At 32.9% G+C, this 26,384-nt stretch overlaps 1 protein-coding gene across 2 annotated transcripts in view; it reads right to left on the bottom strand.

Annotated features, from left to right (window-relative positions):
• The window catches only part of Myo81F (unconventional myosin 81F), a 298,353-nt gene extending 275,169 nt beyond the window's left edge, over window positions 1-23,184 (bottom strand). For both annotated transcript variants that reach the window (XM_035376215.2, XM_085806755.1), the window contains exon 1: window positions 23,026-23,184. In XM_035376215.2, coding sequence (XP_035232106.1) covers window positions 23,026-23,062 — 37 coding nt within the window. In that variant the 5' untranslated portion in view covers window positions 23,063-23,184. The remainder of the gene's footprint in view (window positions 1-23,025) is intronic.
• Between the last annotated feature and the right edge of the window lie 3,200 nt (window positions 23,185-26,384).

The raw sequence follows: 26,384 nt of genomic DNA, 5'->3' as shown, positions 1-26,384 counted from the left end.
ATACATGCTTTAATAACTGTAAATGAATATTCCCATAAAGATTTGTGAGCGCAAAATGTAAAGAAGGATAATTTTTACTTTCACATTTTTTATTAACTAATAAATTTTTTCTGAAAAATTAAGAAGGAAACTTAACTTAAAATTAAATGCAACTTATAGATTATACTTTTCACGAAAAATTACCAGTAAAAACTTTATAAAAATTATTTATTAATGGCCTTTGTTAGTTAACTATGTCGGTTTAAAATTCTATTAATTGCTATAAGTTGCATTAATTTGCTATGCTTAAGTTTCCTTCTTACTTTTTCAGAAAAAATTTATTAGTTATTAAAAAAATGTGAAAGTAAAAATTATCCTTCTTTCCATTTTGCGCTCACAAATCATTATGGGAATATCCATTTACAGTTATTAACGCATGTTTGCGAAAAGCATGTATGAAAAAAGCATGCTGCGATGTTATCGTCAAGCGATGATTTGTAGATACTTTATTTTTTACTACGATATTTTCGACGACGATGTTTTTCACTTGCGAAGTTTTTGAACCGCTTTATTTTCGACGACGATGTTTTGTACCACGATGTTTTAGAACTGCGATGTTTTCTCTTTGCGATGTTTTCTCCCACGATGTTTTGTAGCACGACGTTTTCGCCTTGCGTTGTTTTCTCCGCGACGTTATCGTCCGCGATGCTTTTGCCGCGATGTTTTCGGCTGTAACCGTTGAGAGAGACTTTTCCTTGTTGTTACCACGTTTGTTCCTCATTCATAAACCTAAGTACGTAATGGATAATATCGAAATGCCAAAATTAATTCTTTGTTCTAATTTTAATCTTCTAATAACTGCTTAACTCCATTTTTATAAGCCATCTTCTTTAAATGTATTCCACTTAAAACTGTACCGATGTTCAGGGCTTAATTTCTAAGATTAGAAGTGCCGGAGCCCTATGGAAGACCGTCAGCAGAGAGGAACAAGAGTAAATAAATAAATAAAATGACTATTAAACTCATTAATAAATTTAAAACTAAATCGTTAATTATTATCAAATTAATGAATAGATATTTAATTAATGTATATAAATTGTCATTTAATATTTATTATATAATTAATTATAATTTAATTGATAATTATTAAATAATTACCTATTATTTATTGAAATAATTAAAGATTGAAGTAATTAACTAATTAAAATTAAATAAAATGTAAAGAGATAAATTGAAATTTAATACGAGATTTTTAACATAATTTTATTGTTAAAATAAAGTTTTCGAGATAAAATTTCTACTGAAATTGTTATTCAATTACATAAAAGAAGTGCCGCAGCCTTCTTATTCAGGCCTTCTTATTTCGGCTAGAATTATGATTTATTACAAAAACTAAGAAGCATCGAAGCCGAGATCCCGTGGGTTCCGGCCCAATTTAAGTTCTGATCGTAAGGAGGGGGGAGTTCTTTTATCATCACAAAAATTAAATATACTTAAAGTATAGCTGATGAAAATTCCAGGGCGAAACAGAATGAGGGTATGAGTGGGTGGAAACAAAAAATGAGGGGAATCTTGGTGAGAGAGAACGTTCTCTTTGACCGAGGCTCTCTGTTGATATAATTATAACCATCAAGCAGAGGGGTGTCAGGGGTAAATGAATCGGACTGAATCTGACTCCTAAGGATGAATGTAAAGTTGCTGGTTACGCTTCCCCCCCCCATTAGTGGATACTGTGGGAAGACGATATATAGGACGTGCTTGAGCAATTCATTTCAGTATTTCACTTAACGCACAATTAAGGACACAAATTTTCCTTCCTGCGAGGATAACTGTAACCATCGGTAACAATACACTAGATACAATGGCATGGCGAGAAATTTTGGCGTTCCTAAACAAACTCCGCCAAATTTATTGCTTTTCTTAAAGGGAAAGGTTTCCGCATGTGAGTGAGGGAGCTTTACTTGAACGTCTCATGTTCTCATGAGTTCGTATTTCTAGGGAAATAGAGTATTGCAAGGTCTGCTTATTGTAAAACTAAAACGCTACGAATTTTAATTTGTTTTCCCTTTAAATTGTAGTTCAGTTTTATAAAAAGAAGTACCGGAGTTCATCTTATTTAGGGCTCCGATGCGCTCCGGCTAAAATTGTAATTTATCTTAAAAATTGAGAAGCCGGTGAGCTCCGGCGCAATTTAAGCACTGCCGATGTTTTAAACATATTCTAAAATGACACGTTTCAATATTTCTTTTTTAATCATGTAATATGAAATGATAGGAGATTAAGTCTGCCCATACGTAGAGAGTCTTACACTTCATTAAATAAAAACTGAAGACAAAATATAAATAGAGCGTTTTTTTTACTTTCTTTTAATTAATAGATTCGTTAAGTACGTATATCTAAATAGAATCAATACGCCTCAGGTGAACAAATGCTTCAAACAAATTTCAAGTTCCCTAACGCAAGCCTACAACAATATAAAGAGAGAAAAAAAAAAAAAAAAAGCCTAATTTACATGTTCTTTGTTCCACGCTATGCGGAAGTTGCTCGACTCTTTTAATCTAAACAATTACGGCTTCAGGACCTTGGGGTTGGGGGGGGAATTAATTTGGTCCATGATCCAATGTAAACAAAGCTCTGTAGGTAACAAATGAGAGAAACTGGAAAGAAGAATGGAATGTATATAAATTGTAATTAAATAGCAAAGTAGCTTTAAACTGAACGCTTATTGATGGCTAGATTTCATCTTAAAGTGATTTTCCTTTAAGCATAATCCCTAAAAATAAAAAGCTTCTTCCAAGAAGAGAGGCAGAAAAACCTATTTTTAAAAAAAAATGAAGTAGTGCTTTCGAATGCATCGATTTAGCCGCAGTTATTTATAAAAAGTTTACTTTATAACAGTAAAATTTCCATTTTAAATCATCTATTTGATTTCATTATATGTTTATTCGATTATTTTTAATGGAAGAAGCAAATGATAGTTGTTTACAGATTTACTAAAAAATAAAAGATTTGTGTTCCGGTAAAACATTTTAGCTTTTTCGGGTACTTAGCTTCTAAAGAAATGCTGACAGTGCTTTTAACAGAAAATAAGAAAATTGAATTTATCATCAGATATTTAAAAAATCGATATATAAAAATAAAAAGTACCCAGCAGCAGCTATTTATTTAAAATGCTGACATTAACGAAAAATCTGAAAGTTTTCAGATTTTATATTACGCCCAAAGGGGCGTTTTTTTTTTTTTTTTTTTAACGTTTTGTGTGTTACCTTTATTTATTAAATTAAATAAAGGACTTTGCACTTAAACCATAAAATTTAATTCAGCAGCAATATCACAAAATAATTTTAAAAGTGAATATCTTTAGAATTTCCGATATACAGATTCGCGCGCTGGAGATAAAATGCTTTATTTTCCGTAAAGTGTTACCATTGCTCCCTTTGAAATCGTTGAGTTTGTTAATCAAAAATTCGTTAACGTTTTAGAAAATGTGAAACATATAATAAAACAAATTCCAAATTCGGGCTTCCAGATGCCCCTATTCGAGTGGAGGACTACGTCATTCAAAATTTGATGTCTCTAGGTACCGTTGTTTTTTCACAGTGCGAGAAACATATGCATTCATGCCAGATCCTTCATTATTAAATTTATTTAAATATAATGCAGGGCTGTAATATTTGGTGGCAACAATTTGAAAGGTGAAACTCCGTTTATAGCGAACCAACGCAAAATTCCAAAACGAAATTAAAAGCCCTTCTGGGCAAACTGCCCTTTTAAGCTAATAATACTTATTTATTAATTACTAAAAAGTGATTTTTCTCCGTTTAAATTTGCTACAGTAAGTAACAGTATATTAATATAAAAATAACTTCAAACAATTAAAAGCCATTTTAAGATTGAACAGCAACTCAGAACGGGAACCTAACACTTTTGTGACAGATCATCAGATTTACAAAATTAATAGTGATTAAACTGTACTAAATTGCTTAATCTTAATTTACACATCCAAACAAATGAAATAAACACAATTTGCATTTTTCACAACGTCAAAGCATATAATTAGCAGGAAAAATCAATTTTCTAAGGTATTAATTTAACTAGCTAATTAATTAATTTTTGGATGTAATTATGTACATCAGTTGACTTTTTAAGGTAGTAGTTTATGTTTTATTTTTTAAATGAAAGGAAAAATTGATTCTACAATAGACTATTTTTCTGTTCTTCTTCTCATCCTTCTACATAAAAAAAAAAAAAAAAAAAAAAAATGCCCCCCCTTTTTTTTAAAAACTACGATAAAAGATTTAAGCTTAACCTTTTTATATCCAAAAATAATGTTCTGAAAATTTTTGTTCTTTCAAGTACAAAGAAAATTGTAAACAATTATGAACTAACGCAACTGAATCGTATTAAGAGGTTTAGTTTATTTTTATTATGCAAAGCACTCGAGAGTTATCTGCATAAGAGATGTGAAGCCAGCAGAGAACTTTCTAAGGGTTTGGTTTATTTATAGCAAAGCACTTGAGGGCTATCTGTCTAAGGGATGGGATGCCTTCGTGCAGGACAAAGGAAAACTGGCTCGTATACACATTACACATGCGAAAAACCACTAATTGCACATGCAGCCAGTCCGTTCGTCGGAATTCGAACCAGTATTCAGCCACTTATATCCAGCAGTTGACAGCTCGCTCGCTGGCGCAAGCTATAAATATATACAGTGCAGAATGAAAGCAATTCAGATTATATAATTACAAGACAAACTTCTAGGGCGAACTTAGTATTATGATCCGTAGCTACGCAAAATTAAGATTTTAAATTAAATCCAAATTATAGACGGATCAGTAGAAAGAATCGCACTGTCATTAATGAACACATACATCCCTCATTTCCTTTGTTTTTTCAAAAAAAATTTCAAATATTAGTTCTTACTTCTGCTAATATTTGATGACCCTGATCTAAATAAAACATTTATCAAAAATACTCCTGAAACGAATAACAGGCATCTGCTGAAAAGAAAAATGTGTAAAATATTACTAAGAATTGAAAGATATAAACAATTAAAAAAACATTAGTTCACAGGGCCATAAATGTGATGCAACTGCAACGGTCAAGTTTTCTTGCATATTGTTTTACAATCATTAGCTCTTTTTTTTTCCTTTAATATACATTCTGCTTGGCATTAAAAAAAAAGACCGATATTGCTTCAAATTTTATTATTCAGAGAAAAAGCAGATAAGCTTAAAATTTTGACAGATGAAAAGAACAGATATTACAAAAAAAAAAAAAAAAAAAAAAAAAAAAAAAAATTACTTTTCGTACTTTTTTTTTCACAATTTGAATTTTCGCTGAAAATTTATGAAAGCGCAAACAGAAAGTTCTCTAAGAATACATCACGTTTGAAAAGTCCGAAAACAGTCTACAGCCGCATATACATTAAAAACAAAGCTAAGTTCAAAAAGGTTGATTTATTTATTACGGCAAAACACGCGAAAGCAATGCGATTTAAGAAAAATGTCTTCGTGAAACTCCAAACTTGTCCATTTAGTGATGCACTCCAAACATGTCCATTTAGTGATGCCTTCGCACAGAATGCTTTGGTAAAATTTCACACAAAACGATATTAGCACGGAAATCCTCAACACTACCAAATGAAGTGAATTCTATCCTTAGCTTTCGAATATACAATAAAACTACCATTTTTTGGGGTCTTTTAGACACTTAATAAACGTTATGCTCATGCAAGCTGAATTTTGTTTTCCTCAAGAAAATCGTAAATACAGATTTCCCTTAAAAAATCCTCCATGAAGACATTCTTCCCCTGTATGTAGACTCCGGAAAGCAGAGTCGGGTGCTTTGCAGGAAGCTGTCTCCACCGTGATAGCCTCATAACCTGAAGGCTGTGTCGCTGATCGAGTCAGCGTGTTTATAGTAGTTCATCGACGACTGTAAAACGTGTTTTGGAGCTGTCCTGACAATACTGGCTAATAAAGTGCGTTTCGATACTTCATACAGTGTCGTCGTTATTCACTCCAAATCTACTGGCCCCGTACCAACGTGAAGGAAGAAAATAACGTAACAACTGGTGTCAGAAGAAAAGAAAAACGTAACAATATTTTCAACGATCCACAATATTCACTGAAATTTTCCCATATTATGATTTTAATACGGTTATCCGAATCTAAGATTAACATAATTAATTCTCAAATAAAATATATCAACGTTAGTCACTGTTACTATAAAAAATAGTAACTTACAACGTTATTATAAAAAAAGTAACATCTTACATATATTAGTGATGTATAATACAGAATATGAAAGAATCTCGATATTTTTCAGTGAAATGAAATGAACGAAATCGTCATATGAAGCTTTATGAAACTGCGTGACATCAAGCACTAATTTATATAACCACCATGAACTAGCTATTCACACTAAACAGAGGCAATAAAGTCAAATTAGACGGCAATATTAATATTAGCACCAACTTCCCTGAAAAACTCTGATAAAAATACATAAATGCCTTAAGGAATCCGTTATGGTTGAATGCTGACATATACCGATTAATCAAAACAAAGAAATCGTACTGCGTAAAATTGCAGCATTAGAAAAATTTGTCCTTCACACGAAAACGTGCTGTAAATCCTATATCACTTCTGTAAAGTCAATCATATTTTGATCGATTCGTTCAGAACCTAGAATTAACGAGTTCGAGGCTCTCGAAGACATTATCAATTAGATAATGAGAACCAAGCGGGTTGAAAACTTGTTTTACTGATTGAAGCATTTATACGCTAGAAAAATTTGTAACAGCGAATTTTTTTATGTCGGTGATTTCATGAAGTTCTAATAAATACTCTAGTGATAAATATAGGATATTTTCCATATTTTTCACTAAAAAATGACTTGTATTGTTTATAAAATAATTTCAATAACCTTTATTAATATGCTTCTAATATTATGTTCCCAAATACTTAAATTAATTTACGACTTTTCTCTTACACTGCAAAAAGCCTACATCAGTCATGAGAAGTATTACGAATGCAATGCGACCACTCGAAATACAATTTCGGCGGTACTTGCATATTATCGAATCGACCGGCCATTTAGGGCAAATTTAGCCCCAATTATGCAAGACCATTTCATTTAGAATTCCGCAGCAAGGCTTGGCGACAATCACCGTTGCGGAATTTCCGCCAATGGTCGACAGAATAATAGGAAAGTATGATTTCGGTTTTTAATTCCTATGTTAACTGCTGTGAAACTTACTTAGTAACAAAGGAACTTACGTGTTGTCGTAAACACCGTATTAAGTCCCCAAATTTTCAAAATGTGCCAAACTCCGGCAACTACGCGCATAAAATATTCTTCATGCAACCATGCGCATAACAATCCTTCAGTCAAGCAACGTCGCCATTTTCTTACGAGTACTTTTTGTTGTATTCCAAGTTCCATGGTTTTTAGAGACAAATCTTATTATTTTTTGTCTTCAACTCAATTCTAAAATATCGTTTCTGAAGCTTGCCAGCGATGGAAGAAACTGCGTGAAAATACTTGAGCAATTACAAACAGTATTTTGAAAACAAAATCGCTAAAGAGAACATTAACGAGATGCATTTGGTAAATAGGCGAGTTGCAATGCCCAACGGGTGCAATTCTCTGATCTTTCTTGAGAGAAAACGGATCGCTGTGTACATGGGCAGAAGAACTGCACTAAAACATTAAAGGATTCTACAAAAAATTTAAGCATTTTATTTTAAGTATAACATAATCCTTATTTAATAACTAAGGATTGTATTTTAAGTTTTTAAAGTGTGCTTTTTTTTACATTTTGATAATGTTTGCCGACATATGATAAATATCTATAGTCCAGGAATTTTTTTTTTTAAACAAAAACGCAAAAATCGCTAACTTACAGCCAATAAGTAATTTTTATTTTTTTATATATAAAAAATAACCATTTACTCCAAAGTTGGTTACATTAATACACAAGTACCGTGAAAGAGTTATTGAACACCATACTTACTCTAAAACAAGATTCCCCCCTTTATTGCTATATTTTGTTCTAAAATTTTGAAGTTTCTTATAATTGACTACTTAAATAAATGAAATTCCAGAATAAGACAAAGGGGTTTAGCTATTCTATACAGAATAATTACACTTTAAATGTGAAGTAAACTGTATATATAAAATGCATAATTACTATTAATTACAATAGAAATATCTATTTGAGAGGTTTCAGTTCGAATATACATCCCCTACATTGATTACTAATATGCCTGAAAACAAAAGGTAATGTATATTTAATTTCTTCTTAATTTTTCACTTTACACTATAATAAAATATTGCATTTAATTAGGCAGTTTGCCTTTCCTCCTAATCAGAAATAAATGAATTCTAATCAGAACAATGCTTTCATTAAATATCCATCTACATTTTTATTTTTTTAAACTTATCAGAAAGTTCCTCTTACAGAGGAATCTCATATTCGACGGGGTTTTGCTTTCGAGTAAATACGATACATCAATTTCAAAACAAACCTTCGCATTCATGTCTACAAACCAAAATTAAATTATGCAAAATGCAAAGACAGCAGTAAAATGAAATATTGGCAGAATAATTAGCAATGGATAGAACAAACTAGCAAAGCTATTTATGACGATAAAACTTAAGCTCACAAATAAGGAATTTATGCACAGAAGACTAAATTTCCGCGTAAGCATTTCGTATTTTATTTTCAGAAGAAAAGACTCAATTTTCTATCTCATTTAACATAAGCTACGCGTTGTATGGTTGATTGTTAATGCGATGAATATCCATCTTTAGGAAGAGTTTCGAAGAAGCTTTACCAGGGGGAACTAGTTTGTATTCATGTTACACATGGAGATAATTGAAATATAAGTTGAAAGAACTTAAACTGTTTCTCAGACTATTTTGCATTTTATGTAAAATTGCAATTTTGATCATCCTAAAAGTAACAGAACGGCGAGCGTCTCTTTTTCCTTTCTTTAAATTTTCAACCTAGCAACAACGCGAGATAATTAATATTTGTTTTTATTTTTAAGTTGATAATAAAATTTTACTACTTCACATTATTCAAATTATTATGTAATGAGATTATTCATAAATATTAAGCGGACATAAAACTGCAAGAACTGTTATCAGTACTGTTCTGGTATCAGGACCGGATTCAGAATATGGATATGTATGCATATGTATGCATATATATAGATATATGTATATACGAATGCATGTGTGTGTATACATATGTACGCACATACAATACATATACACGTACGTACATACGTACATACGTACATACATACATACAGTTCCGATTTTGGTCCCAATAACAGAACAGTACCCTGTTATCTACTATAGTCAGAATAATGTCAAAGTCCCATCGTAATGCAATGTCAAATACTGCTTCTTGACAAAATACATGCAAATGATGTTTTTACTTGTAGAGACATTAGATATTTTTTGGAAGCAGGAAAAATGAAAAATTAACAACGTCTTCGCCGGGAATCGAACCGACGACCTCTATAATACCGGCCCAGAGTGCTGAACACCGCACCACGAAAGCACGCCAAGAAGATGGGAGAAATACCTTATATCCTGCCCCTTTTAAAGGTCGACTGCGGTTTTTAGAGAACCCAATCGCCAAATCCTGGGTGAGAAGAATCATCATCCAACACCCTTTTAGTTAGAGCGCCACTGTAGAGACATTAGGTATTTTTTGGAAGCAAGCAAGATGAAAAATGAGGAATCGCCTTCACCGGGAATCCAGCCACGGATCTCTGGAATACCGGCCCAGCGTGCAGAACCACTATACCACGAATGCACGCTAGGAAGGCGGGAGAAATACCTTATACACTCCCCTTTCTAAAAGGCGACTGGGGTTTTTAGGGGACCCAATCGCCAAATCCTGTGTGAGGAGAAGCCTCATCCAACACCCTTTTAGTTCGGGCGCCACTGTAGAAACATTAGGTATTTTTGAAAACAGACAAGATGAAAAATGAGCAATCGCCTTCGACGGAAATCGAACCACGGACCTCTAGAATACCGGCCCAGTGCGCAGACCACCACACCAGGAAGGCACGCCAAGAAGGTAGGAGAAATGCCTTATATACTGTATGCACTCAATCTAACAGTTTAAATTATTACTTAGTCATACTATAAAATGTTCACAGAATTACAAATTTGAAGTAAGAGTAAAAATACAACGCAATAAATCTCATTCTCAACATGAAGTTTCTATCAAATAAGCTAGCTTTGAAACCTATAAAACTATCGGAGGCGGTTAAGGATTTACAGCAGTGACGAATGGTTACTCTTTATTATTGACAACTTGCATTTAAAAGGAATAAAATTAGATATCCTAAACAACGCAAACAAATCTTTGTACATTTTCCGAAAGTTTATTTCATATAAACTGATTACTAAATATTTAAACAAGAGTTTATTAAAGTTCTTCATTAAAAACTCCTAAGCACTAAAAAATATCACATTTAAAATAATTACCTTTTCCTACACTACGTTGTCGGAAGAAAGGAATGTGAATTTTAAAATCTTCATCCTCCGCTTAGTAGCAAAATATAGTTCAAAACAGCGCGCAATTTGCATTTTTCCCGGATTGTTTTCATCCTTTTTTGATTAATAATCCTCACGAGAAAATGTCTGGCAAACTTCTTAAAACTAAGAAAATATAAGGGAGTAAGAGATAACAGATTAAAACCGACGGAACACCATCTAAAAGTTCAGAAAGATAATTACAAAAGAAGGTCTGAATAATTTACATTTGGAACTCTAAACGAATTAATAATGTCTCGCTCTTCAGCAACACAGAAGAGTTAACTTTGCCATATATATTTTCTGTCTATCCTTTTCAGACAGAAAAATCACTGTTTACAAAACTAGCTAAAGGAAAATACAATGAGAATTGTGGATTTTCATGTACTTCCATAGAAATAAAAAGTAAGAATGGAGCAAAATGTGCTAGTGGTTTCGGTTAATAACGGTGCACTGAGCAAAAGGCATAATGATTTAATTTTATTACAAATGTTCCGAAATTACTCATTTTAAGAGATAATTTATTAAATAATTATGTCATTTCAAATTCCATAATTTTGTGTACATGAAAAAAATAAAGCAAATTTAAATCTGTAACTAGTTCAAAAGCAATGAACTAGTAAGTCATCGGTTCTTTTTCAGGATTTTTCAGGATGAATAAAGTGTCTGACTAGAAATTCTAGACCTCTGCAAATTCTTTTTATTTGGGCCAGAAGTCGAGATAAGTCTGCAAGGGTTCAACAATTTTAGCTTTAAGGGATTTGCTACCTTAAGCGTCAGTTGCAATAACGAATCATTTTCCACAATTAAAATTCAGTCTCTAAAATCAAACTTTTAGCCTAAAAAGGACGTTAGAAATGCGACTTAGTTTCGAAACGACATTTTGTGTCGGTTCACTATAAACGGTGTATCAATCACTGTTTAAATTGTTGCCACCAAATATTGTCGCCCTGTATTGCAGATTGCATAAAAGAGAAGAAAATGCTTAGAGTTAAAAAGCAAAAAAAAAAAAAAAAATGGCTTAGAAGGAGTGAGTCAAACTCAGCAGAATGCGAACTCAGCAAGAGGGTAAAAAAACCTTAACAAAGCCTTTTGGTGACTGTTAAAACCTGAAACCTTTCAAACGCTCTGTTCTTATTCTCTAATCTGATTCTGTACTGAATATAAAAAAATATACGGAATAAAGACAGAATGAGTTTAGAAAAGTAAACTTAAATATATACATATGTGTATATATATATATATAAGCTTTCAGATTCTATAATTACGCCCAAAGAGCCCCCCTTTTTTTTGCCCATTTACATAGACATACACGTTTCGAGAGCATTTGGGCTAAAAATATTTAAAAACCGCATACCTTTAAAATTTTCGATAGACAACAGTCTCACACGCTGAAGAAAAAAAAAAATTATTCCATATAGTGTGTTGCCACCGCTCGCTTTGAAATCGTTGAGTTTCTTAGTTAAAAATTCGTCAAGTTTAAAAAATACGACATAGATAATAAAACAAATTCGAAATTCAAGATCTGGCCTTCCAGGTGCCCATATTCGGGTGCAGGACTACGTTATTCAAAATTTGATGGCTCTACATGGTTGTTTTTTCATAATGCAAGAAACCTACACAGATTCATACAGATGCTTCATTATTTAATTTCTGTAAATATATTACAGGGCAATAATATTTGGTGGCAACAATTTGAAAAGTGATAGAGCCGTTTATAATGATTCGACGCAAAATGCCGTCTCAAGACTAAAAGCCCTTCTAGGCTAAGGCTCCTTTGGGCTAAGAAACTGAAATATACTTTTTACCAGAATCGTCTACATAATACCACGTAACTACTCCAAAACTAGTAAAATGAAGCAAAAAATTAATTTATTAAATAAACATTTAATTTTAAGAAACCAAACGCAGTATGTGGAAACTAAGGAAGCACGGAAAAAAAAAAACTAGAAATATTTCACAACCTTCTTATAGTTTAACGAACTTAATGTTCCGCATGAATGCCCTGAAAACGCTATGAATATTAGAATAGAGCTATTACCTTGAAAGCTCATGGAATATCATTTACATATTCGGAACTGAAGTCAAGAATCCAAACCAACAGAAAACTGATGGAAACATGTCATAAATTCCCTCAACTCTGTTAAAGAAATACTCTAAATGATAGAAAAATGGCCAAAATTAGATGAACCGTAGAAGAAACACGAGCGCATGTCATCTCTTCGCCAAGTTACAATCATATAGCTAAAATAAACAAAATATATAAAAGTTTTCAAAAAATCAGTTCTTTATTTTCTTCCCCTGTCACCTATCAAAAATGTCTATTTTGATTAGAATCTTAACACACCGTTGTTAACAGTTATCTTTCAACATATGTAAATATCAAGATCTTGTACGTTAATCTATATTTACAAATATATATATAATGACCATTAGAATTGTTCGTGTCTAGGAGACACCCGTGTTCTGCATGTCTAAACAGCCCCATTTGCAAAGATAAGTCCATGTTGGCACGTGCGTCCCATCCATAACCATCCTTTAATTAGCATGAAGAAGTTAATGACACCGAGACCAAAGTTCAAACCTCACAAAAGTCTGCGCAGAGATACCTTCTTCCTGCTCTTAAGACAGAAGACTATCTTTGTCCGGTTTGATAACCTTATTTGTACGAAACAGATGTCCGGTTTGTGTCAGTCGCCAGCGAAACATGGACAAAGATATATTTATTAACTAACAATCAGGAAACATATGGCGCTGATAAAAGCTATCTGCGGCTACTTTAGTTATTCAAAGTAATATGTACATAAATAAGTAAAATCGGGCACTAACTTCTTAGAGCAGATACTCATAGATATCCTAAACTGATAGATTACTTAAACGAACATCAGTCAGCGATTGGCTTATTGATGATTTTAATTTATTAATAAAAGACTCCTCAGAAATAATAAACAATGAATGCAGAAACTTTTCCATTTATTGCATTTTTTATTTTGATATTCGAGCAAACACACACTAATTTGTCAACAATGTAGACCAGCAACCTTACGACAAAAACTGTTTTCATTCCATTAAAATAATACGAAGATTTTGCAATATATTTAAGTGCTAATTTTACGAATTTTCAATAAAAGACACACACTTCAACCCGCAGAAGAAAATACCTCTCACCACTTCCCTCACCTCTCACATACCTCGAACGGCGTCGATAGAATTCTCCGTATTACACATTATTTTTAATCAACTTATTTTTAAAATATTCTTATGTTAAAAAAGTTCACGAGAAATATTCGTGGAACAGTTCTGTTTGGAATGTCAAAAAATTCAGAATAAACCAAACTCTGGTAACCATGGGCGCATGACAAATATTCAATTTCCAACGTCATTTTCGTACGGCCCACCAGCGGCCGAGCGGTAAAGACGCTGAACACTGGTAGTTCGGTCCGAGGTTCGAATCCCGCGAACGGGCTGGCTGCATGGGTGTTTTCATGGTTTTCCCCATGTGTAACGTGTATACGAGCCAGTTTCCCTTAGAAAGTCCTCCACGAAGGCATCCCTCCCCTTAGGCAGATAGCTCTAGTGTGCTTTGCCATAATTAAAGACACATTTTCGTACGCGTTCTTTTTGTTGTACTGCTCCAGTCCGAAGTAATTGCTCAAGTAACTGCTCCAGTCAGTCACCGTTTTGTCTAACATCTTCAGCTGACCATATCGTGACCAGACACCCCTGCTCTTTTTTTTTTTTTTTTTTTTTTTCCTAAAATATAAGAAGAAATACAGCAATAACAGTTAATTTTACATCCTTGATCATAGAAATAAAAAGGTGGCAGGCAATTGTTTCAACCTATTACTATTTTGTTGGATATATTCAACTGATCACGTTGTGTCTAGTAATATACACTTTTTTCTTTCTACGGCAAAATCATAGAACTCTGTCTGAAAATACACTCATGTCCATAAATTAAGGATAATGCAAAATCAGGCAAAGGAAGAGTTAGAAGCAAAACAAATTTGACTTATTTGTAAAGCTTATTTATTAAACAAAAGGTAAAGAGCAAAAAAAAGATGCTATATGTTTGATATTACTAAAAAAATTAGCGATTTTTTTCTCCCTGGAGCAAATTACAAAAAAAACCAATATTACATGGTTGGTATGATTGTTAATACTTTGTAAGTCTCTCAGACGATGCAATACAGTCCATACAACGCCTAGGCATACTGAGTATCAAGTTATCAATCTGATCTTGGGAGATATTACTTCACTCAAAAAGCAATGCTCTCCGAAGTTCCGGTAGACATGTAGGAGGAGGTTAACGGGCTGCAACTCGTCGGCCAAGCATGTCCCACACGTGCTCTACTGGATTCAAGTCCGTGAGAATGCTGGCCAGTGCATACGGGTGATATACTCCGATTGAAGCCATTCGCTTACGATCTTTGCACGGTGAGGACGGGCGTTGTCATCCATAAACACAAATTGTGCGCCCATGGCGCCCCAAAACAAACGTACATGTTGTTCCAGAATGGCGTCCCAATACATTTGGCTTGTCATGGTTCCAATCTGAACATGCAGGTCAGTTCTGGAACCCAGAATAATTCCACCTCAAACGAGCACTCCTGCACCACCGTAACGGTGCCGTTCAATGATGTTTTCTTGGTGGTAACAGGTACCTGGAGCTCTCCATATGAACGTCCGGCGAGAATCAGACTGCAAGCTAAACCTGGACTCGTCGGAAAACATCACACAAGCCCTCTGTTGCGGTGTCCACAATGCATGCTCTCTACTCCAGGCTAACCGCAGGCGACAGTGAGTTGCAGCAAGTGGAACGCATCTGACAGGTCTACGAACATATAGACCAATCTGCCCTAAGCGTCTGTACACGGTCTGCCTTGAAATTGTCGTACCAGTGGCTGAAGAGAGCTGACGATTCAGGTCTGAGGCTGTGCTCCGCCTGCTTCTTTTGGCAGTAACTACCAAATACCGGTCCTCATTCGGCGTTGTAACTCTGGGGCGACCTGTGCTGTACATCTACTCACATTACCATCATCTTGGAACCGTTGCCAAAGACTGGAGATGACACTCAAGGCAATTACAAGTTCGTCTGACACTTCCAGTTGGGTACGCCCACATTCCAGACGGCCGATAATTCTACTACGTAAAAAATCATCCAAATGCGTCCTTTGTGTCATAACTATTCGGTTATTGCACTGAAACGCTTATAAAGCGCCTGCGAACAATTTTGCTTCTTTGCCTGTATTCCTTATATATCACACTCTTACACTCTCGTCATTGTGACGTACCATCGGTGTCATCTGATTACTTCCTGAAATTTGCATATGATTCTTGAAGATGTGTGTAGTGATTTTACAGGTGATATATTTATTTTAAAGTTCGATTTCCGCGTGACTCCGAATTATCCTTAATTAATGGGCATGAGTGTAATATACTGCCTACTGTTCTGTAAAAGGAAAGTCCCAAACTCTTCTCACCCCTCAATTGCAAGGAAGCAATTCATTCCGTTATATTCAATAACAATTCATTCCGTTATATCAAATGAAAACGCAGATGAGTGGTATTATGTCACATAACTGACGCTAAATGCACTGCTTGGTGACAGTTTCGCGATCGAGGCGATAATACATAAGTACCGAAAAAAGCATTTTGATTAGCAAACCTTGTTTCAGAGTGGTTTGGACAGATTAATACGTACGCATGGTTTGATATAATGCTTTTTTTATAACATCTGACATTACTAAATAAAGTTATCCCCCCTCAAAAAAAACCATGAGTGATCTTAAGACGAAAACAGTAAATTTTTAGTGAAACAAAATATTTCATTCAAGAAATATCCTTTCCTTTACTCGCGCAATTTACGCTTTTCATGTAAGTAAAATCCAAGAAATAGAATTTTGGATAATTAGAAATATAGCATTATCTTTCCTCAGAGCCCACGAGGGGAGAGGTAAAGTCGCTGAATACTGGCAATTTAGATCGGGATTCGAACGCCGGCGAACGGGCTGACTGTATGAGCGTTTTCATAGTTTTCCCCATGTGTAACCTGTATACGTGCCAGTTTTCCTCGAAAGTCCTCCACGAAGACATTCCTCTCCTTAGCCAGATAGCCCTCGAGTGCTTTCCCATAATCAAATAAACAAACTTTCTTCAGATAAACCGAGCTGGTTGTTCCAACCGATATTCCGACATACAATAAAAATATTGGCAGATTTAAAGAGTAAATAGTCTGACATTTCTACATAAATGGCGATGAACTACCTCAATCTATTATCATCTCTTCGGCTGAGCATATCGTTCTGATGAAACACTAAGAAAACTACACCTTTGGAGAAAAATGTATCTTATAATAAAGCTTTATTTTTTTTAAATGCTATGCAGACACATTGCATATCTTGAATTAATCGCAAACGGAACTTCTGAGAGTTTTCTTCAAAACTGTATGGGTTCTGTTGTATGTATTATTCATTTTTACATTTGCCATACTCCGGTTTGATTTAAATTCTTTAACACATATTGAGTTTCTTGCTGACAGAAATTAGCATGTATTTTAATGCATTTCTACTAATGTGACAATATTATCTACATTTTGAATTTTTAGCTCTGCTCAGAAGGACTATTATAATTTCGTTTTGGCATTTTGCATCGATTCGATAAGCGTTGATTCACTTTTCAAACTGTTGCCACCAAATATTATCGCCCTGTATTATATTTAAAGAAATTAAATAATGAAGAATATGCATAAATATAGGCATGTTTCTCGCATTGTGATAAAACAGCGGTACCTAGAGCCACCAAAATTTGAATAACGTAATCGCCCATAGAGTATGGGCATGTGGAATTTGAATTTGAAATTTGCTTTATTATCGATTTCAGATTTTGTAACACTTCAACGAATTTTTGATTAACAAACTGAACGATATCAAATACATTTTTATCTCCAGCGCGCGAGACTCTGTATCGGAAATCCTAAAGATATGCTCGTTTTAAAATTATTTCGCGATATTGCTGTTGAACTGAATTTTATGAACTGAATTAAAGTGCGAAGAACGTGATATTTAACAAATAAAGGTAACACTCAAAATGTTAAAAAAACACCCCTTTCGACGTAATTTCAAATTTGAAACCTTTCAGATTTTTATTTTTTTTTAATTCTAATTTATTTAATGCAACTTCAATTTTTTATTGTAATACGATTCCAGTATTTTAATACGATGTCATTTTAATGCATTTCTATTGTGCGATAAAAACTTGTGTCTCCATTTCCTTCAGCAGAAATGCTGCAATATAACACAGAAAATAAATTATTATTATACGTCTTCGTAAAACCCATGACTGCATGGTGGAAATATTGCCTAGTTATGGACCTAATGATAATTTTATATCATATGCAATAAATTCGCTGTCGCCATAAATGACCTTCCAAGCTTTCCTGTTATTAGAAGTTTACAGATGGCGAGGAATATAAAGAAATATAACCTGTAAATAGAGACAAATTCAGAAAATCAAATGATGTATTTCGCTTTCTTAGCAATTTAATCATTAAATGTAATTTTTCGCTTTCCAGATGGTAAGATAAATAAATTAAAAAAAAAAAAAAAAAAACTAGAACCTTCTGAATTTTTGGCGTTTTCTCCTAGAATTTGACATAAATTTTCTACGAAATGTCATTAATTCATAGAATATCATACAAATTTCAAAAACCAATTCTGGGTGCTTCTAGATTTAAAAAATTAGACATTTATTCGCAGCAAAGAAACAATAGGACATTATATTCCTCCATTTCCACAACTAAAATACATCTACCTATAGCAAACATTAAAATTCTTGGGGGGGGGGAGAAGAGCGATTTAAAAAAAAAAAGCTTTTTTTTATTTAAATTTTCAATACCTGAAAATCAAAAGTTTTTTTTTTTTTTTTTTTTTTTTTTTTTTTTTGTGTGTGTGTGTGTGTGTGTGTGTATTTTGAAACTCCTTTTAACACACACTGTATCGATATTTATAATCACTAAACAGTAAAAATAAAACTACTCAAAATTGTGCTCCCTCCACTGGAAGAAGAATCGTGGAATGGTTTTAGTCAACAGATAATTCTAAAAACGCGATGCCTGTTTGTTACGAATAACTAATTTGCAAAGCGTTGCAACTTTTAAACGTCTGCTTCCCGATTTCATGTAAATTATCAACGATGTGAGAAGTTGAAAGTAAAGCATGCATATGATCGAATCAAACTTAATCATTTAACAAAACGGATTATCCTTGCCACCTGTTTGGCTAAAACGGAAATTTTGACCCCCAGACCGCCAAGCTCGTGAGAATAAGAATATGAAAAGTTTATTTAATTAATTATGGCAAAGCATTCGACGGCTATCTGCCTAAGGCTAGGGATGCCTTCGTGGAGGACTTTCTAAGAGAAATTGGCTCTTATATACTTTACGCATGGAGAAAAATACATGCTGTCCGTTCGCTGAGATATAGGCCCCAGATAGAACTATCGGTGTTCAGCAACTTTGCCGCTGTTTGGCCGAATAATATGGTATCGTTTTCGATGTTTATGTGCCGTCGGTTTATATTTGTAAATAAAAATGTGTTTTAACTTTTTATAATCATAATTTTACTTACTTTATAGCGTTCTCAAATTGAGTATTGTTATAAATGAAAACAACTAATGAATTATCATAATAAACCATGACAAATCGTGAATAAACCTTGTGACTAGGAAAACATATTTTCTACTAAATATCTGTACAACTAAATTAAATGAGTGCAAAGGAAAAAAGGCAAAACGCTAAAAAAATTTGATTAGTGCATTAAAATACCGCAAAATAACAAATTTACCCAAATCTAATAAATCCGAATGATGAAAAAAGGTGCAACCAGTTCTTTATTCAGAAAAAGAAGTTAATATACCCCTACTGCCATATTTTGAACAAAATAAAATTAAAAAGTGTTAGTAATGTGACTAAACCACTGCCCATTAGGGAGGAAGGGATAGGAAACGCATACAAAGCAGTTAGAAATAATGCTGGAGGAAATAGCGAGGTACACAAATTCTCCTACCTTTGCGCTGTTTATGCTAATCGCAATCACGACATGTAGCCAGAAGTTAAGGTAATTATGGTAATACCCCCAAATATAAAACACCTTTTTTCCCTTCTAAAATTTTTACATATTTAAGCTTGATATCTAGAAAATTCAAATATGTGAAAGCCTTCTCTCCTCTTTTTCGTGAAACATCTTCAAAACGTAAGATCACGTTATTATATTAAAGCCATACAATCAGAAAGCCAATAATAACATTCAGGAATTTTTTAAACATTCCATGTTTCTCCTATCCATCTCCAGTTTGTAGCGTCACCCAAAACATGAATACCATCATTCGAAAACCACAGATGTTTACGGACTGTAGACGCACTTCTTGTTATCTGTTCTGTGAAGGTCAGATTTGGCAGAGCATGTCTCACTGGGCACTTGCCCGGGGGCACCACGAGCAGGTACAGAAGTGGATGGAACATTAGAAATTCACCATTGGTTGTACAGTTATAGTTTCAGCTGAATTAACTGCGTACTTCCACTCTAGTTTTGAGGCAGAACACCTTGAAGATTAGTTTGGAAAGTTACCCACTCCTCTTTCCCTACCATTAAACCTCTCGAGAGGGCTTTGTGTTTAATTATTAACTCACTGAATTTTTAGCATTCCTCTCCTTAAATCGTTTTCAAACAATTTAAATGAGTATATCTGAGAAAACTAAAGATTTTCTATAGTAAGCAAATACAAGAAAGAACGCTGGAAAAATTCTTTACGTTGCTGCACTTTGGAAAATAGAGAAAATGGGTTCCTTAAGTAAGGAAAAATCGAAATTGCCAATACAGGCTACTTATTTCGAAAAATTAGATTGGGGGCGGAGATACGCATATAACTAAATCTATAACTAAAACTTTTTGGTGATTAGTTTTAATAATTACTTGAGCAGAATATATCATTTTTCCTTACTTTTCAGAATTGTTCTTTCGATCGGCAATAAATAATCACATTCCCCCCCCCTAATAATTGCTTAAGATCGCAAATGCATCAATGATTCGATTAGCATACAATTATCAAGCATTTAGTTGCATTTAATTTAGAAATTACTCAAAAATTTATTTTCCAATCTAATTACAATTAATTATTGACTTTTTTTTTTTTTTTTTTTTTTTCTTTTTTTCAAAAAGCTTTTCTTTCCGCTTTCTAGGAAACTTTATCAGTAACTTTTTCAAAATGTTAAAAATTTCAAAACGGCAAAACTTTGCAATAGAAACTAGTGTTTTTAATCAGCATAATTCGTCACCATTGATTTGGAACAAGACCGCAGAGTGAAACCATTTGACCGATGGAAATTAGTTATGTAAGAAACAGCTGATAGCAACGATTGTAAAGCTTGATGGTTTTACGTTATAAAAAGGAGAAATAAATCGCACTGAGAAACAATCGCATTATTACGGTTAGTTTTGATATTAATTACTTAGTTAAAAGGTTTTTTAATTAATCATAAAAATCCATTTAAGTTTTACAGTAACGCTATAAACCACTAAAATTATTAAATTACATTACACAAAAGTTAAGCGGTATTTAAATTTATCATTCCTTATTAACATTTGCTTAAATATATTACAAACTCTGAAATAAAACAATATACAGAAACAATATTTTTAAAAAATTTACTTTATTGACCAGTCAACTTATTTCGTTCTTATACAGATACTTCTCTGCACTTTAATTAAACGATATATAACTCTTATTTCATACTTCAATAAATAAAAATATTCATGCAAATTTGTTATTAGAAAGATTTAATAGATATAATTCACAAATGCAAATTGGAAGAATTTAAAAGAAACTCCTCTCCTCGCCCAAGTAACTGACTGATTATCATTATGTTCCAAAGAACAAAAAGGGAACTAAGTTTAAGAAAAAACATTTTTAATTACATTGATATTTTTACCATCACATAAACAACAATCTTATCTGTTTACGAAAAATATGCAAATTAAATGGAAAATTACGCTTGTCAAATGCAACTTATTTATCAATCTTCAGCTACGATTCATAATATTTACAGTTCATAAAACTATGAATTTAATAACAAAACCCAGAGAATGGGGCATTGATTACTTTCACACACTACACAGCTTTTAGTTTTGATTTCTAGCCAGCGATTTTCCGAACAATACCCATTAAAATGGAGAAGTTCATTATAAATAGGAGGGGATACAGGAAAGTTGCTTCTCCTTCAAAACTGATTATTTTTCGCGCATTAGGATGCTTTTTAAGGCCTAGGAAATAAAATACCGGTATGTCACTTATCTTTATACTACATTTAATACACAGTATGAGATTTTTTACTAAAATTATGGTTATTTATCGCTGTTACTAAATATACGTTCGGCATAAAATATTACTGTGCCCATTTCACCTCCCACAGACTCATATTTTGTCTATGCTTTAAAAACACTAAAAAAAAAAGCCACTAAATATTCCATGAGCCAAATTTATGTACATGAGAGAGAAAGGCTTCAAATGTAAAATTATTATAAGAAATTATAAAAGTCAGAACATTTACCACTAAAATCATATATACAGGATTAAAACACTTGGTTAAAACTCATTTCGAGCTAGTAAAAGAAAACCCTTTTAAGTATTTATAAAAAAACCAAACTACATAATGCTTAGATTAAGTGGATTAGTGTTTAAGCTGATTTTAAAATTGCCTAATGACAGATTTTCGGTAATTATTCTTTTTAAAGTTAACACGAGTTTAGAAGCAACCATAATAATGACAGTTTTCTAATGAATTAATAGATTCCTAGGAATATGTATCCTACTTTAATATGAATTTATTGCCTACTAGAATTAGAAATTAAATATTCAGCAATATGTTTATATCAGAACTTTTTTATGCTTAAAAAAGAAAAATATTAGTAAGTATTACATTGTTTTGTGGATATTTTAAGCTTTTCCGACCTATTTACTTCTCACTACTCTTAAGAAACACAAAGAACAGATGTTTAAAAAAAAAAAAAAATAACCACTTTCAAGATAACTAGTGACATTTTTAGAGACAGCTAAGAATTAAGGGCTAAACAACTGAATTACAACTAACCACTATAATGCTTTCAATTTTATTACAGTTCTATGCCATAAAAATGAGTATCGAAAAGTTAAAAAAAATTATAAATTTTTAAACACAGGTAGGTCGATATAAAAGAATAATTCATTGCCTTATGAGCAATTTCTAAGCACCGAATTGAGTATACGGAGAAAACAGTTATTCTAGGTTAATCAAAAAAGCAGATTTTCAACTGTTTTATTCACATAATTGTTCGGCTTGTATTTTAACGGAGGAAAATGTCAAATTCTACCGGCAGTCCAACCAGCAATAAGCCGGCGAAGCGAACGCAAACCGTCGGACTAGTCAAATAATTTAGATATAGTATTTACCTATGAATCCGCGATCGTATCCACTTGTAGTGGCCATTGTGAATATTCCACAAGCACCTAAAGCAACATAGTTTTATCCTTTGCGTATAAAACTCATATTTTTCCGTCACCACACCCTCACACTTTCGCACTAACTCTCCATAACAATAACTTCCTCGCTTGTCCTTTTCACAGCGATGGCCGCTGTGCATAGGGTTGCTATTTGCATCCTTTTCGCCAACGGCATAAAAGTGAAGACAGCTGTTAGCGTTTGTGGGCCGGTTTCGCCAATGAAGGTTAATGCAAACGAATTGCACATCTCACGTTTACTCATAAAATGCAATTAAAAAAGCCCTAAAGTTCGAGACCAATTTGAAAATTCGCAAAATCGATAGTCAGCTTTGTTTTGAATCAGCTAAAAATTAATTTAATTCTTTTAATCTTTAAAATTTGCTATATCTCTTTATATATAAGCTAAAAAACTAAACTGTAACAAGAAATCTCACTTTTCAAACCCCAGCTATACCTTGAAAGTGATCACGACTTTTACTATTAAAAATATGAAAAGTGCGTAAAAATATAGATTTTTTTGGCAGGAAGATTATATTTAGACATATGTTGATTAAAAAGAAAAAAAAGAAAGAAAGAGGAAACTAAAGTTACTTAAAAAAAAGAATGTTTTTTTACATCATAAGACAAGTTTAGTTGCATATACGATATATTACGTAAACCAAACAGGAATCGCAAAAATTCCAAGTACTTAGAATCAGATTTTAGCGAAATAATATAAATCAGTACGAAACCATAAAACTAAATTTTGCTTTGTTTTTTATTATGTTTTATAATATGTAATTTATATTGTATAAAAATAAATTTTACTTTGTTACACTTTGCTTTGTACTTACAACTTTTTATGAAAATCGAAGAAAGATTTTAATTACATTTATTAGTGCAGAATTTTATTACCATTCAACATTCATTTATTGATGTGGATGATAATGTACAGGTGGGAAAATTAGAGAGACATCCTGTATCTGTGAATAATGTATGGGCTTAGAAATATTTGTTATGTTAATGTAATTAATTATGTTAATGCTTAACACAACAGTCTATTTATAAAGAATCTATGGATAATTACAGGAAAATCTTGGCACACGTGTAGCAAACATGTTATTAGTAATTTGTTTGTAATATTTTCATTCTCAAATATAAAGCATATTCGAAATGAACGCACGTTGGAAGATTGCTTTCATGAAAAGTACTTTACTTCTGCAGTTTACGGTACTTCTATACTGCTGATTAATGAATATGTTGTTGTTGTGACTTATCTCACTTGTCTGACAATAACATCAAAACAAGCCCACGAAATTCATCTTGACAAAAACTGCAAGATTACGCATGTCTTCAGCACCATACAGGTGACAGAACGACTTTGCTCAGTTTCGCCCCCAAGGAAGACGAGTCTGAGGGTCTCCTCCTCTTCTCCTACCCCCAACCTCTCGAGAGGACTTTCGGCTCGCCGCATATTTAAAGTGCCCCCCATGTCGCAAGGACACTATATATTTATAAACATCCATGCCTTCCCCGAGATTCGAATCCGGGTTCTCCGGTACGGCAGACAGAGTCACTAACCACTATCCCAATTGGTTAATGAATATAAACGTCATTAGAAGGTTTCATTCGTTTTTGTTATATAACACACCTAAAACAAAGCAGTGTATGTTTCGATATTAGACTGCTTACTCTTACAGTTACTAGATCAACTTCCAGATAATAGCTATATTGTTTTTAAGTATTTAAAAAAAAAATTTTTTAATAAACTGATAGTTTTCAGACTTTAACGGCTGCCCAAACGTATTTGTTAAGGCTTTTTACGCTGTGTAGGTGCGTGTGTGTTTTGTCTTTTGTCTTTTTGGCTTTATTATTTAGTGTCATTTTCTCTCTATATGCGCTGCATACAGTTCAACAACAAAATTTTTAAAAGCTGTGTAGCATCAAGAATTAGAATTCCAGATGCCGTATTAAGTGTTGGGATACATTTTTATATTTTTTCCTTTTTTTTCTTCCTCAATTCATAGTCTCAGTATTCAGTTTTCTTAGTAAGATGTCTGACAAAAGTTATTAAATTTTCATTTGCTGACTTGATTTATTAAATACTCATGTTCTTCGCTCTCACCCACATAAAATTCAGTTCAAGAGCAAACTCATAAAATATTTGAAAACAGCATATCTTAAGAATTCCCAATAGAGTACTAAAGGCTGGTATACATATTTTTAAATTCGTTGATTATTTCTTTAAAAACTAGCCTCTCGCAAGACTAAATAAATAATAAAATAGTTATCATAAAAAAGAAAAAGTGTATGATATGATCATATTTTAATAGTCCAGCTAGCATAATTTCATAAAAATGTTGAATATTTTTAATTAGACGTCTCATTTTAATACATATTTATTTAAATCAATCTCATTAAAAAGTAGAAAAAAATCTTGAGAACTGTGTTCATAGCTTTTAAATCACTTAGTTTATTCAGTAACCTTCTCGAACGGCAGCAGTCTCGTGTGAGATACAGATGTTTTTATTTTAAACAGTATTGCCACTGTTCGCTTTCAAATCTTATTAGACATACTAACTAAACTTAATAGTTTTTTAATCAAAAATTCAGAAAATTCAGAAAATTTTTACAAAATAGGAAATAAGTGATGAAACAAATTCGATATTCAAAATTCGGGCTTCCACGTGCACATGTTCGGACGGAGGAATACGTTATTCAAAATTTGATGGCTCTAAGTACCATCGTTTTTCCACAATGCAAGGAGCATGCATACATACACGCATATTTAATTTCTTTAAAAATAATACAGGACGATAGTATTTGATCTATCGTCCTGTATTATTTTTAATACATTATTTTTTCGGCAACAATCTGAAAGCTGGTGACACACCTCTCATAGTGAACAAACGCAAAAGCCCCTTTTGGGCTAAATATTTAGTACGAAACATTCAAAAGTATAATTTAATTTAAATATTTAACTCAAAAACGAGTAGCCTCAGAAGGTTAAAATTTTGTATGTAGGAGTGCTATAACATGTAGTTGTGCATCTCCCTTTTTGGTTGCAATCGGCCTCAACAAAAGTGTATAAATATATATGAATATATAATGTAAGAAAGGCATACTAACTAAACTTAAAAGGATCTGTGAGGTCAATAATTTTGCGCATTGAGCTGCAAAATTTCTGTTATTCGGCTCAGTGAGCTCAATTTTTTTAAAATTCTTATATGTTGGTAAATTATTTATTTTTTGCACTAAAAATGATTGAATTATGTTGTTTTTATCTTCCGGTTAAGGATTTTACACCTTTAGTTAATCTGCATGCAATA

The sequence above is a fragment of the Stegodyphus dumicola genome, chromosome 12, assembly GCF_044657685.1.
Source record: "Stegodyphus dumicola isolate Sdum_Otavi_A_Nest chromosome 12, ASM4465768v1".
Taxonomy (NCBI): domain Eukaryota; kingdom Metazoa; phylum Arthropoda; class Arachnida; order Araneae; family Eresidae; genus Stegodyphus; species Stegodyphus dumicola.
Note: the sequence above shows the minus strand (reverse complement) of the source record. Positions and strands in the feature narration are given on the sequence as shown.